This window comes from Pholcus phalangioides, unplaced genomic scaffold (assembly GCF_987345545.1).
Source record: "Pholcus phalangioides strain wild (caught in Gottingen) unplaced genomic scaffold, Ppha-v1.0 ptg000007l_1, whole genome shotgun sequence".
NCBI lineage: Eukaryota > Metazoa > Arthropoda > Arachnida > Araneae > Pholcidae > Pholcus > Pholcus phalangioides.
Genome location: NW_028301600.1, coordinates 18,970,753 through 18,986,782, shown reverse-complemented (window position 1 = coordinate 18,986,782; position 16,030 = coordinate 18,970,753). Strand labels below are relative to the sequence as shown.

At 35.9% G+C, this 16,030-nt stretch overlaps 1 protein-coding gene across 4 annotated transcripts in view; it reads right to left on the bottom strand.

The window, feature by feature from the left end:
- LOC149085025 (uncharacterized) overlaps positions 1-16,030 on the bottom strand; it is a 56,087-nt gene that overhangs the window by 17,993 nt on the left and 22,064 nt on the right. For all 4 annotated transcript variants that reach the window (XM_089232778.1, XM_089232780.1, XM_089232779.1 and 1 more), the window contains exons 2-10: positions 9,558-9,685; positions 4,852-4,925; positions 4,383-4,491; positions 3,726-3,750; positions 3,158-3,227; positions 2,856-2,920; positions 2,557-2,701; positions 1,583-1,740; positions 615-1,198 (exon numbers count right to left, since the gene is read on the bottom strand). In XM_089232778.1, coding sequence (XP_089088904.1) covers positions 615-1,198; positions 1,583-1,740; positions 2,557-2,701; positions 2,856-2,920; positions 3,158-3,227; positions 3,726-3,750; positions 4,383-4,491; positions 4,852-4,925; positions 9,558-9,685 — 1,358 coding nt within the window. The remainder of the gene's footprint in view (positions 1-614; positions 1,199-1,582; positions 1,741-2,556; positions 2,702-2,855; positions 2,921-3,157; positions 3,228-3,725; positions 3,751-4,382; positions 4,492-4,851; positions 4,926-9,557; positions 9,686-16,030) is intronic.

The following is a 16,030-nucleotide window of genomic DNA, read 5'->3' as shown; positions in this document are numbered from 1 at the left end:
GAGGTTAGACATAATTAGTCGCTAAAACTTAACCACTCTTCCTCAAGCACCCACATTCACTTCATGTTGAGAGTACGTGAAAAAAAATTGTCGTTTTGTTTTTCCTTGCAAGCAACTCACTTCATGCTTCACACAATGATCCAGAAATTTCTTTTTGCATAAGTGTCTCTATCTTGTGGAAACAGTATGATATTATAGCTGACTTGCATTCCCGAACTCATTGTATCATATTGCATTGGCTATATATTCTGACCATCATATACAAACCGAAATGAATTGTATTGCCTATGTAATTTACGATATTATTTTCTTATTCGATTATATTTTAGTGATAAATCAATATATTAAAAATACTAGCATCTCCCATTCGTACGGGAGCTTCTACTTAAATTCTTACATGCGTCTGGAATTCACTGTATTACGGTATTTTCCATCTTCACACAGCAGAAGAGCATCATCGTATTAATAGCGTTAAGTAGTAAGGTTTGGTATGATTATCTGCTCTGAAGAAATCGCGCTTCTCTTGGATGCAGTATCAAGAAAATTCGTACAAATATCACTTGATTAATCCAAATTTGGGGAAAAAGGACACAAAAGGAAGGAAATTTGCTTACCTTTTCTTGATGCGATCTTTGGTACATTAGGATAATCGTCCGAACTAATGCTACTAAGTTCCGACTTCTCATCACTTGTCACGCTAGTTTTATCTCCACTCCCATTAGTAAGGGAATGTAAACTAGCACTATTTACATCACTGCTCATATAAGTTTCTTTACTAGAACTAAAACTTGAACAAGAATCATCTTCTGATATGCTGTTTGTGTGAGATGACGAACAGTAGACTTTCCCATTTTCAGAACTATCAGCCTTGGATTCGTGGAGTTCAGTGTTCCAGGAACAGTTATTTCTGGATGAAATCTTATGTCCATTCATTATTTCATAGTCCATGCCATCGCCTGCTCCTCTTGAGCATTTACTATTCACATGCTCATCATCACCAGATGACGAGTGGACAGTGGCATGGACTTTATGACTGTGCTTGTTTTGTGCAGGTACACTGTTCGTTACCTGCTGAGAGGAAGCGTCAGAACTTGGAGCATTCCCATTCAGCATAACCAGTCCATCCCTCTGATGCTTGTGCTCAGTGACACTTTTGACTCTATCACTGTGCCCATTCATCATTTTGGCATCTCTGCGGCTGCGGGCATAAAAAGGTTTGTAAGGCAAATACTATCCTGCATAAGTAAACTGTTTTAACATCTATAGGAAAAGAAAAACTCTGGACATGTGTAATGACATTGCTGACACCAAGACTTGAAATAAAATATCTTTTATTATACAAAATATTTACATACTTCATAGAATTGGTATAAAATCACTAGTAGTTCATTAAAAAAAAATAAAAATATATATCCTGCTGTAAAACTTGTATAACTCTATCTTATATATTATCATAATATTAATATGTAATTAATATGATTGCACGTGTTTTTCTCACGGTAATTAACACGAATAATCAAACTAGAATAAACGCTTGTATGTCTGGATAATGCCAAAAGGCTGAGCATGAGAAAGAGCACACCTTTCATCTCTTGTTTCCTCTTCTTCAACACAAGATAGTTTTTTTTCTTCTTGTTTAGCAGCAGATCGTCTTTGTTTCTCCTCTGAAAATAAGTGTGATCCTGCACACTTAAGAAGAACTAACGACATCTGCTTACTTGATTTCAATGCAGCTACTGCCTGAAAGATATAAAATGTGCAGTATACGTTAACTACTCATGAGGATTTTGTTTCACTTCTCTAAAATCATTTTGGAACGTCAGTCGATATAACGATACTCTGCGGACCAAGACAAAATATCATTGTAGAGAGGTTATCGTTATATCAAGAGGTAGCGTATTACCATCAGGCGTGGCTAAAATTTGAGCAGTTGTTGAAATTTGGCATCTTTTCTGAATTGGTGTTGTTAGTACTTCTATAAAATGCATTTATGAGTGTTTATTCACAGCAAAAGTTGTAATTGATTAGTTAATGAATAAAATTCTGTTAGTTGTTTCACCCTGTAAAGTAGCCCATCGCACAAAACTTTTGTGTACTACACAGAAAGTAGCTTCATGGCAACTTCATTAACGCTTTCAAAGGGTAGATAGTAGGCCTACAAAATACCGATGTTATTAAACACCCTCGAAAGAAAAAACTGGTGAGGAATTTGAAAATATATTGAAGGTGATTTTGAGCAAAATATAAAATATATTGTTGAGTGGTTTTGAAGTACCCTAAAAAAGTATCGTTATAGAGGGGTTTATCGTAGTAAAGAATATCATTATATCGAGAGGATTTTAACTATAGGAAACTCCAGGATTATTCTAGGACATACTCTAGTTAACTATAAGATGACTATAGGAAATTCCAAATACAATTTGAAAAAATATAGTTATAAAAGGATCGTTGTATTAAAGTATCGTTGTAGTAGCGAATTTTCAGTGTGTTTGCAATTGCAATCATAATTGAAAGAATATCATTAAAACATTGGAAAAGGTTGTATACATGTCTTACTTCAGGAAAATCCACATCAGAAAAATCGTGTCCATTCATTTCTATGATGCGATCACCCACTTGTAAACCAGCTTTCTCCGCTAGACCACCTGGTTTAACTGACTGTATATATATTCCTGGAACATCCGGGGGTCCTTTGACAATACTAAAAAGAATAATTTCACAATTTATGACTCAAAAAGTAACAAAAATATAGCCTAATAATAATTAAATGATACAACTTTAACAATCTTGTTGAATAAATTTGTTAAGTAATAGATTTCTTTGATTTCGATATAAATATCAATTTTGGAACTCACCTACAACCAAGACCAGAAGATCCAATTACTGGAATAGAAATTCTTGTTTCAACACATTGGTCAGCCTGTTAAGAATTAATAACAGAAGTGCGTACCATCAATCATTTCTTTTTTCATATTTCTAATAATTGGACTTGTTCAAGAGTAGAGGCAAAACATATAAATATCAAAACATCGAATGACTTTAACGCAAGGAAAAGAATGCAGTATTATAAATATCATGGAATAGTGGGCTGCATGATTTGCTTATTTTTGAATTCTAGAAATTGCCAGAAATATTTCAAAATACTCGGATTTCTTACTTTTCCATTCGGTTCAGAATCAGTTGGTCCCGGATCTACAATTTTCCACGTCAAAGGATCTTTCTTGGTACTGTAAAAACCGAAGAATTCGGGAATTCAGTTCAAAAACAAATAAAAAATAAATCTGATTTATAGTACAATGTTTTCTTCAAGATTACAAAAATATTATTTATTACATGTATTTGTTTTAAGCAGGCCTAACAATGGGAGACTGTTTTATCAAGTTTAGTTAATGAAATGATAGGAAAATTGAACAATTTATGAAAATATTGGTTTAAAATTTCTATACATTGGGTCGTTCAAAATTGATATTTATATACGCATTAAGCAGCTTTGATAACATTGGGAAAGGAGGAGAAAAAGGAATTTCTTGCAGAGCTGGACAACGTTTTTTGAACAAGATTCAAGTTTTCCTTAACATTTTTAATCAAAGTTTCTAACCGAAACTTCCAACGAAAGCCTGAAAATTTAAAATTATGTTTCGAAAGATTTGTAGTCAGCAATAAAAAAAAAATATACATATATATATATATATATATATATATATATATATATATATATAACTTACTCTTTAACGGGTATCATCCCCATACCTATAAAATAAAAAATTTATTACCGGTCAAGAACAATGCAATGAAATCCAAAATAAAAAGATAAACGAAGACGAGACAAACTACAGTAATTAAAAACAAAATCAAATTTTGTTTTTAATTACTGTAGATTAATTTTGATTTGATCAAGAAACAATTTGTCAAGTAAAAATGTGATACAATAGCAAATTTTCAACGTATATCATCACCGGCTATGTCGTAGTCAGAATCGCTTCTGCCATCAAGGTGCTACTCCGCTTACAGAAGAGAGATGGCACCAAAGAGACAACCTCGTGTTTACAAATTTCCGTGGTGCAACGAAAGTAACTAAATATTGTAAATTAACATATTAAAAAAATCTATGGAACAAGATATATTACGCAGTTCCTATCATAAAATACACATTATACGATGATTGTCCGTAAAATGGTCTATTGGTCATTGTATGAACAAATCGGTTTTGAGTAATTTGTAGCGTAAAAAAAACTAAATTTAAACTTTAAGATTTTATTTGTAATGTCCAATGTTTTTATTACTCTTTTATTTTTATAAATCACATTTTTCACTCGATTGGTTACAATCCATAAACTTTATTGCAAAAATATTCATTAATTAATAGAATATAAGTCTTATACTTTTGACTTTTATGACTACTCCCGGCTTCGCTCGTAACAAGGCGAGAACTTCGTCATGGATAGCATGCTCAATATTGAATCCATTTATCCTGAGTATCTGATCACCTACCTGATAATGAACGATAAAATAACGTAAGTTTTTCATTTCTTAAATATTGTTTTGGTGCTATTCAAGTATTACGTCATCATCGATGGGGGGGGGGAAGGGGTTTCCGATTTGCTGACTTTTGATGACAAGGGGGGTAGTTTGGATAATGCTTACGTCATCAAACACCCTTTATGAAAATATGAGTTGGATTCAGAGGGGCAGAGCTGATGACGAAATTTTGCTGACGGGGGGGGGGGGGAGAATCAGCGTTTTGCTGACAAGGGGGGGTGTCGAAAATGGATAAAAATTTGCTTACGTAATTCTTGAACGGCCCCTTTCTCGAAAACAGGACGTAAGATTATTTAAGTTCGAGTTTCTTACCAACAGTCCTTGATGATGTGCTTCAGACCCTGCACGAACTTCAGAAACAAAGACACCAGTTCCATGTTCTCGGCCTTCAAAAACGAAACGATATCAATACGTATACTGTATAATACATATAGTCTAGAATGGCGTACAAAAGTTTTTAACGGCTCGCTAATGCGAAGATATATTTTGGAAAGAGAGAAAATTCAGCTGCCCCTGCAAGGAATCGAACCCACGTCTTTTCACTTTCCGGTTGAACGCTCTAGAACTTGAACTAGGGCGTTCACCCGGAAAGTGAAAGAAATCGTGGGCTCGATTCCCCGCAGAGGCTGTTGAATTTTCTCTCTTTCCAAAATATATCTTCGCATTAGCGAGCTGTTAACACTGAGCTATAAGTAAACTTGACTTATAGCTCAGTGGCTGTTAAAAACCTTTGAATGGATAAGCGGAGAGTGACATCATCCTCGGATAAGTCGCCTTCTGGTGGCATTGTCAACAATTGTGAGCTTTGGCTTGAGTTAGCTCCGACCGTCCATGTACGGTCTCGTTCAGTGCACACGATCTCCAAGGAAAGATTGTGATATTCGTTGCCTCTGTAGTCTAGTGGCTTAGGGCGTTCACCCGGAAAGTGAAAGGACGTGGGTTTGATTTCCCACCGGGGTAGTTGAATTTTCTCTTTCCAAAATATATCTTTTCGCATCAGCCAGCTGTTAAAAACCTTTGCATCGATAGCGGAGAGTGACATCATCCTCGTCTCTAGAATGTACGCTAGAATGGCGTACTCTGAATATTATACCATATTTTTATGAAAGAAATACAGTCGGCCCACCAGTGCTGTGGTGGTGGGTTGGTAAGATACGGGGTTAGAGATGGGAAGAGTTCAGGTTACATGGGTTACATGGGTTCAAACCCACCCACCTCCAAAGAGTTCAGGTTACATGGGTTCAAACCCACCCACCTCCAAATAATTACACATTTTTTGCCGCTGTGGTGGTCGAGTGGTTATAGTGACGGACTCGCGATGCGAGGATCCGGGTTCGAACCCCACAGTGGTGGTCGGCTGAAGTTGGTTTTCTGTGGTTCCCAACTTCAAGGCGCAAATGCGAGCCGATCTCCCCGTTAGAAAGTCTCGCCACAGAGAGCAACAGTCCTACAACGATAAATCATTCAATCATAACACTTCACTCATAATTAGAAAAACTGGTGGCAGATGGCAGCACTACACATAACAAACATTACAGAGAAACAACAAAACTTCACGTCAGGTTTCACTACACGTACACGCACATTCCCGCATGTACCGATTCGTTGGGGGGTTCCGCGGGGGGGGGGCGTGGTGTAGAAGTAGTAGGTAGGGCCTCCAAAAAATGGCTCGGGGATCCATGATGTTCTGATGTCAGCCACCTCGTTGGGCAATTTGCCTGTTGTGGTGTTGTATTTGTATTAATCGGATATCAACGATTCCAGCACACAATATCCGATTATGCGGGGGAACAATTTAATTGACATTTTACAACGTTAGTAGTTAGTATATTGAGAAAACTGGTGAAGATCACAGGCCATTTTATAAGAATTCAAACTGGTTGGCCACTTTGAAGAAAAGGGCATTCAACATGCACAGAAATCATAATCATTGACGGAAAAACAATAGGTCGTAACCCACGAGTGAACATTTTTTCTCTTTACCAGTAACCTGGGCCAAAAACGTGTTAGAAAAGGGCTTGAAGGATCAGTATTAATAAAGCTTCTCAAATAAATCAGACATTAAAAAAGAAATGAAAATTGTATCAAATTACAATGATCACAATACCCGAGATTTTTACTTTTCATTAGGAAAGTTAGGGTAAGGTCCCTCTATTGGCTTTTTTGGATTGGATTTTGATTTTTTTTGGCGCAAGGACCAATTAGATCAAACTGCGCCGAATTTTCTATTGGTGCAACTGAGAATAAAAATAAAATAATTAAATGTAGTATTTTGAAGACAATTTGAATACTTGGAGGCCAGTACCTATTCTCAAATGTATTAACCTTAACTTAGCAACATATTTTCAGTTAATTCCAAATGTTTCATTCAATAAAAACATTGTGCATGCCTATACTGCAAGCATCTTTCAACCCGTTGCTCGCGACAGGGCCGGACTTAGGGGGGTGCGAAAGGTGCGGTCGCACCGGGCCGCAAAATTTCAGGGGCCGCAATTCTTCCAGAAGAAATCCTTTTCTTTCTCAGCAGATGTTTTGGAAATTTTGATTAAAATTTAATTTTCCTCCCATCAAACTATTATTGATTGTGAAAGGAGGCTTTCAGTTAGAAGCCCTATAATATATCATTTATAGTGTTATTAGGCATGGCATTAGCTTATTTCAAACAGGAAAAGAGTGTATGCAAGTGGTCACATTCTTTACCCCTGAAAAAAGTCTGGCCTTTCTTTTTTCTGCTAGTAAAGATTTAACAAGGCTGCATCAACCAAGAAAAAAAACATGCTTAGGACATCAAACGAAAGGGACACCACAAAAGAAATCTAGTAATTTTTTCCCAATGACAACCTCCCCTCTCATTGGAGTTACCATCTGGTCTGAAGGTACTAATAGTGTTCACAATGCGTAGTTTCATCCGGTGCTGCTTCCATTAGCCATAGTAGCTTGTGACATGGACATCTCTAGATGATGACTGCCTCAGAATGAGGCAACTTCGACTGTCATTTCGGAGTGTTAATTGCATACCTTCCTGGGAACTGTCATGATGTTTTCCTAGGGCGCAAGGCCGTAGTGTGCCTTTCCGGGGCAGACTTTTCTTTGGAGCCCTTCTTGAAAGGGTTTCTATTAATCAAAATAAATGTAAATTTTTTGGAGTTCCCCCCATTAGGCTCGGGGCCCCGGTTGCCCCAGCCTAATTACTGCCCTGCTAGGGAGGCGTGAAAGCTTCTTCGAAATTTCTTAACGCCACCATCTGAGAATAATTCTCTCATATATCCCGGAAGACAGATATACAATGTACGAATTCTAAATTGAGACAATTTTTAGAACTGAGCTTTCGAAAAAAAGGTATAAGACGTCTCTTCCTCTGATTTTTTTTTTTCAATCTAATTACTCATTTAGTAGAGTACCGACATTAGAGATATTCTGTTTCATGAACAGGGAGTCCATGCATAAAAACATTTAAGAGCACAAAGGTCTGAAAATTTAGGATGTAGGCGACGTTGCTTGCAGCCCCGATAGTTCATTCTCTGATAAGAAAATATATTTGCCAACTATTAAATAAATTATATCTGAGGTTTAGACTGATTGCAGTAGTGTTGCTAATATTGGACAACTTATACAAGGGCATCTTTTTGAATTTCAAGTTTGAATATTAAAATATTGAGATTACAATCTTGGATATTATTTGGGGCAAAAACTTTTGGTTTTAAACAAGTAATAACATCGGAGTGATCATATATAATGAATCCCACTTAAAGCGTTTTTCGGAAACTCGTCTTAAAAAACGTTGTAGGCGGGAAAACACTTTAAATGGGAAATTTCAAGTGTTAGAATTATGAAAATAAGTCGTATGCAGCGAGAACTTTCCAAGTGGGAACATTAAACGGAATACACTTTATTTTTGTGAATCCCAGTACTCGATTCCTTTACTACTATTATTTACATTAGTTGCGCAAAAACAAAAATAAGATTCGAAAAATGATCAAAGTTATTGCATTGTAACATATCTTTGATAAAGATGATGAAACACTTTAAAAATATGTCAGAAATGCATGTCTGTTCAATATGATTCGAGCCACGATGAAGTGCAAGCAGGTGGACCACGCTAATTATTATAAGGCATTTATAAATTTTGTCAAATTAATTAAAACGCAATTTCCTCTCAATATACCATGTTTGATTACGATCTCAACTATCAACGCGTTCCTGAAATAGTGGAAAAATAAGCGTAATAAAATGAGTTCTTCCTGAACAATTTTTCCCCCCTTCAAGATTTAAAGGGGGAAATTTTATTTTATTTTCGGAAGTCTAAAAAATTACAAGTTATGGAGCGACTTCATAAATTTTTTTGGAGGGGCCGCAAAATTTTTTTGAACCGGGCCGCGAAATTATTAAGTCCGGCCCTGGCTCGCGAGCACCTCGGTGCTCCCTGAAGTACCCAGAGTGCTCGATGCTCATACCCGATTTCGTGCTCGCGAGCACTTGATCAACTTTCCAATTAAACACCTTGGAGGAATAGCATTCACGGACTGAAATCATCGCCATTACATGCATTCGTATCTTAAACCTGCCGTAAGGGTGCTCTTCTTTAGATGATGGGTACAAGCAGTGCTCGCAACTAGAAAAAGGTGGAGGACCTCTGCTATAGAGGTTGATGTGTGCAGCGTAATATTCGATTAAGCGGGGAAAAGTTGTTGAAATTATCATCTTAAGGGGGGAACTTTAACATTGTCTCTATGGGAAAAGTTTTGATGAAGGAGGATTTTATCCATTTCAGCGAGTCATCTCTCTCTCCGTTTATCTGCTATCCGATTAAGTGGGCCAACTGTATTAGTCATATTACTGAAATATATTATGTAAAATAAACGTATATTCCAGGATACACGTGTAATCTCGACATTTTTCACCGTTATCACGAGTATTTGTTGATAATTCAAATTTACACTTCCAGAAATAACTAATTAAATTAGTTATTTAATTTAACAATATACTCAATTTAATATTATTAAAAATAATAATATTACCTCCTCGTATAGAAAAACCCAAAGGTAAATTATTGCGCCTCCTCAAACGAATTACACGTATTCTGTTGCTGCCTGCCGAATCACCATTATTGTTGTAACTTGCGTCAGGGTTATTGGAGTAACTGGAGCTAAAAAAGTAAAAGAAATATTTTCATTATAAATAATGCCAAAAATAAATACGTAAATTTTAAACTACCGTTAAAAAAAAAACTTTTGTACTTATGATGACCGGATTTAGTCATGTGTTTATTGCTTGCAAATGCGTGTTATGCTTCATTCACTGTCAAAACTGCATAATTAAACTGAAATCAGTGAACAAATTATGTATGAAATAGAAAAAAAATTGAAACTTAATTTTCTTGCACGGCCAAAATTCGTTTTGAATGAAACTTGATAGAATTCTGTGCATTATACATAACAGTTTTGAGAGTGAAAATACAGTGTGTAACAAAATAAAAAATTAAATTTTTATACTGTCCCCATGTTCTAACTTCCAATCAGAAAGTTGTTGCCCTGTCTCTCTTGATGCCAACAAAAAAATTCCATGTTTCCAAGTGCAATATTCACAGAGATATTCTCTCTAACTCAACAATCGGAGAAAAGTTGGGAAAGGACAGCATAAATGAGGGAAAGGAGCGCTGTCCGTTAGATTTTGCTATTCTTTCATAACTTATCTCCGAGATTTGAGTTCAAATATCTCAGCGAATATAGCACTTAGAAACATGGAATTTTTCTGTTGTTCTCAGGAGATACAACTTTCTAATTGGAAGTTAGAAGACGAGGGGGCCGTATAAAAATTTAGATTTTTTTATTTTGTGACACAATGTATTTTTACTCTCAAAACTGGTACAGGGTAATTTTTGAACGACTTTGAGCGCTTTTTAAACTGGAATCATGCCTCTATGCCTGACGGTTGATAAGATAAAGGCTGCATTAGCACTTACAGGATACCCTGTATATAAACAAAAAAAATTCATTTCATTATCTAATGTGTGTGGGCTGATGCTTTTTTTCATACTCAAAAACAATTTTATAAAGCAGTCAATCGATCACTAGGCTTTGATGGGCTTGAGAGTTGTAATCAACTCTATCATTGATTCTTTAGCTGTTAAAAAATCAGAATTCTGAGGTTCACAAAATTTCAGCTTCTATATAGTATACTACGCTATTACTTTATACATCCATTAATTTATACATTCGTATGATTGTTTAAGTGATCATATGAATTGGAACAAGGAGCAAGAAATACTGTGACTTTCACATTGTATTAAATAAGTATGTACGTACTACTAATCAACTTCAGCTTAATCTTTTGCTGTGCATTGGCACACTACGATCAGAGCCGCCCTTAAAAGCGTACGGTCACACCGAGCCCCGCATTCACGGTAGGTTACTGGAAGCTTTTTAACCAATTCTGAACTCATTTCTTACATTAATTCTGAATTTTCATCAATATTCTGGAATTATTTCTTCTGTTAATTCTAGATTTTTATCAATTCTGAAATTTTTTTCTTCGGTAAATTATGAATTTTCACATCTATTCTGGAATTTTTTTCCTCTGGTAGTTCACAATATTCCCCAATTCTCGAATTTCTAACACAATTGACGCGTTTAAAAAGAAATACACATGTTGGGGTAAATCGAGAAGCTATCCATACTTAGAATAAGACAACCATAAGTATTCTTTATAGGCATTGTATAATATTTTATCATGTATATATATTGTTTGTAATTGCATTTTTAATTGGGTTGCTGAATTTTTGAAATGTATGACATCCATATTTGTTATGGGCATCTTTTTCTCAGCCACCTCCTTGGGTATTTTGCCAGTTGTGGCGTTGTATTTGTATTTGTAATTATTTCTTTCACCAATTCCAGAATTATTTCTTTCATTAATTCTGAATTTTTTCCCTGTCGCTGGAATTGTTTTTAATTCATCAAGTCTGAAATTTTCATTAGTTTCGGGAATTGTTTTTCTCATTAGTTTAACCTTTATTAGTTTACCTCCAGTGCTGAATTTTTACCAATTTTCGTGTTAATTTACATGTGATTGTGTATTTAAAATTTGTTCTATTTGTTCTCAGCACTCGTGTACTCTGAAATAATAGATCTGATTCCACCACCACCCACAAAATATATAAAATCGGCAAGGTGGTCTTGAACATTTTTGGTGCCCCGAAATTGTTGATACGCATTTGGCCCCACATCTGGTAAGGGCGGCCCGACTACGATCATCTCTGCCAGGACTTATAAGATATATACCGTTGAAACCGGTGGTTCTAATCCTGAGGCCGTTATATTGTAAAGAGACACGGGTGAAAAGCAAGTGAAATAGGAGCCACGACAATTAGTTAAGGATGACCACAGAGAATTGTGAAAAAATTCGGCCGTGAAGAAATTAAGCTTTTAATGGGAAAAAATGTGACTACTTTTTGAGATCCCATATATATATAGAACCTGGACCATCTTTATGTATGGACCCATCCGGCTTTGATCGGGGGTAGGGTGGGGAATTGATATAATATCAATCCTACATGATGAGATCTGGTGCTATGATCTTCGCGACCAAGTATAGGATTGGATTGAATTTTGGATTTATTGGCGCAAGGACCAATTTTCTCAAACTGCGCCAAACAAATGCGAGTTTAAATATATAATAATGATAATAATAACGTGATCCTCACGTATTCCCAACACATCCGTATGATCTGTCTAGGGAATTTGTTAGTGTTAGTAGACATCCATGCCCGACCAGGGATTCGAACCCATACCTGAAAAGTAAGAGGTCAGCTCCCCCTCTTAATTTCTCGACTTTCATTAGAAAACAATCGCTGTTCTAGTTGATATATGGCGCCATTTGTAGCAAACTTCCGTAAGTGGCGTTGGCAAGAGTGCGTGCGAGTGCTTCCTGATTTCTAAGTTTCGGAATTTGGTAACTCTATACAGAATTATATTTGTACATTGAAGCATATATCGCCATCTAGTGAGCACATACATTAGAAGTTGACGGAGCACTTGATTTTTTTTAAATAAAACAGCGAGGCACTATCAGAGCCGTAACTAGGATGCTGGCCGCCCGGGGCAAACATTATTTTGCGGCCCCAACAACTTTAAAATTCGATAATTTTGTAACGGTGTTCTTTGTTCCCACCTAAAACTGCCGCTCCCTAAATTTTGCCACCCGGGGCAGTTGCCCTACGCCCCTCTAGTTCCGGCCTTGGATACTATATATATATAACTACGCCAAAACCGCTCTAAATTATGAAGCACGCTTACAGTTAGAAATTTACGAATGAAATAGTTCTATTTCAGAGGATCTTGGATTGCGCAAGAAATAACCGGAACAAACAGGCTTCCCGAAAGCTCTTTTCGGGACAGGGAATTTAATAGCGGAAAACCGGGACATCTGGCTACTTTATTCCGGGCTTAAGAATAACGATGCAGTACAATTATGATTTGCAAATGTTTCGTCTATATCTGCGTTAGCCATCTCTAGACAGCCGGGAAGATAGCATCATCTCCGTGCAGGATTCAACTTAACAGCTTAGAATTATCTTAACCTTGAAGCTTTTGTCCGAAAGCCTCTAATACTTTTATCCTAAGCCTAAAGAATCATTCGAACTGCATTCCACTGCCAGCCACTAAAAAATATTGCAAGAAACGCCTTTAACTCTATCTGAATATCATCAACGAATATTATACCGACACGTAAGAATATGAATTAGATACGATTAATATACACGCAATAGAATATGATAAAGGATATCTCTGTGTTTTGACTAATCCATACATATTTGAATCTATAAAACAAGAAAAAAAAATGTATATTTTTTAGCCGAAGGAGAGAAACGCTTATGAAAAACATGTGAATACAATGTGATGAATAAAGAGAAAGATGATAATTTGCGGTAGAAAAAAACATGGAGATAATATTTACGATAAAATACAAAGCGATATGTGGGTGGGACTAATCTTTTGAAATGATGCCGAAGATAACTCGAGGCAAGAAACGAAAATCCTCGACCCACTTTTGAGATTGAGCGTAAAACTAACAGTACACGAAATAACCAAAGAGATCTTTTACACACAATTCCATCATATCTTGTTGTTATAACTGAGGTCACTAATTTTAAGTGCGATATGCTTACGGTGACCATATTAACCGTATTTTCGCATTTGCATCCTGACTTTTTGACGTGTGTGAATACGTTTAAAATCATTTAAAAATACTAGATGCATCCCTCAAACCTCAAGTTAGCCTGTGTGCTCCCCCCCCCCCCAAAAAAAAAGTATGTCTTGCTTACGCGTCTGTCCCCTTTCCGTGACTTTCCGTTCGTGTTATGGAAGAATAGATAAGCTTTGCCAATAATAATCAGAAATCACCATCGAACGGAAAATACAAAACTCCTAATGTATTTCGACACACAGTGGGTGCACCTTCAGATGAAATATATGTAATCACTAATCACACGCTAACCGAGAATCTCATTTGGGTTGGATACCAAATCTTAATCTCAATTACTCAGCGGAAAAATTGGCCACTTCTAACCACGACGTTTGAAGTGAACAGCGTATTTTTTTCCGCTGAGTAACCGAGAGCTAAGATTGGTATCCAACCCCAGTGGGACCCTCAGTCAGCGTGATTAGTGGTAATATACAGGGTGATTCATATAGAACCGGCCCCGCAAAATTTGGTACATCATAAAATATATCACATACATATAATTATGTTCTTTATGTCCTCAATTTTTTTGAAATTTTAATTTCGATTGGTGATTGTGCCTAATTCTGACAATGTTTTCGATGACAATTGGCGATGCCCTGTATTTTACGGATTATTATTTAAGAGATCCCAGTTAACCGAATTTTATTTTTCTCAATGAAATATGGTCATCAGATCATTTGAATATTTTTTTCGTGAAATACATTTTTGTTTACTGCGATTGTAACACCCCTTCATTTCTCACCTTCAGCAATTTTAGCATTAATTAGAAAATTGCATTTAAAGCAATGAATTGCAATTTTTTGCAAAATTTAGTGGTATCCCGTATTTAGAATGGCAATTTCCTGCATTCTCCTCGATGATATATATTGAACTTAAGTATGAAGGTTATAATTTTATTTGAAGCCATATGGATATTTTTACCAATATATCAATTACAACGGAGGAATAATTTTATCAAGTTTGGCTGAGGATCACCTATGCCATCGTTACGGACCATAGAAACCTGCACTAAAAGATGTACTTTTAAAATAAGGGAAAGTGCCCGATATCCATCCCTTGCTATAAATTCGTCCCCCTCTCTAATTTGCATATACAGAGCTGCTATCTTTTGAAAGCACTAGAAATCTCTTCAGAACCATTCAGTTGACTACTTACAGTGTTGCAGTTGCTCTTTGCTCTCTTCATTTACGCTTTAATTTTTGAAAAATAGTTTTTGTTAGAGTGCGGAACTAACTTTGAACAGCTATATTAACATTAATAATAATAACACTAATTTACATTCGAACCAGAACACTCGCCCGGACAGTGAGAGATTGGTGGTTCGATTCCCCACAGAGGAATGTGAGAATTTTCTTTCCGAACTATACATCTCGATCTCTGCTTGGTTATCCAGGCTTTCGTACTTCGTATGAACAGCGGAGAGTGACATCGTTTCTCTCTACACTACTTAAATATTGCGATGAATAGTCGTTTAGTCAGGAGCAGTCGCAATTTTTGCTACAGCTGAACTCCTAAATCAGTCCCCTCTGAGTTTCAGAGGGAAACTCGTGTATATTCTTGTGATATATACATATATATAAACTAAATATTATATATAATATAACTAATAAATATAAGCAACTTAAATAAATGTGTAGATAATAAATAACTGGAAAAAAGTGGGGAAGACGGAACAAGGACACCTTTGATAAAAATCCAAAATTTGTGTTGTTTTGATTATTTATTTGTTTTGGCTAAGAAAAATTTATTTAGTACAATCACATCACACTTGCAGCATTATTAGATAATAAGTTAAGTTACTTAAATCAGTTTTTAAATTATTCTTAACTCTAAACAAATTTTCAGAATTAACGATTTTGCTTAGGGGGACGGTACATGGGCACTTTCCCTTACCAAAAAAAAAAAAGAGAGAAAAAATGGTACAGTATATAACGAGAGAGAGAGATTATTTTGACCATGTGTTTGCCACATACATATATATATATATATATATATGCATATCCAAATATACACAGAGGGTTAAGATCACACTTAAATATTCAGAAATGGCAATTTTTCGTTCGTATTTCGGTAGAACGAACGAATCAGACAGAGCATACAATAAGTCACTCTCAAACAAAGACACAGAATCCATTAAAGAAAATCGTAAATGTCAATGATCCGAAAAACAAACAGGTTTTAAGCAAAACGTTGGTGCGAGATTCTAATCTAAAAAAGCATACAACTTTCTCAACAGGATAATCAGTTA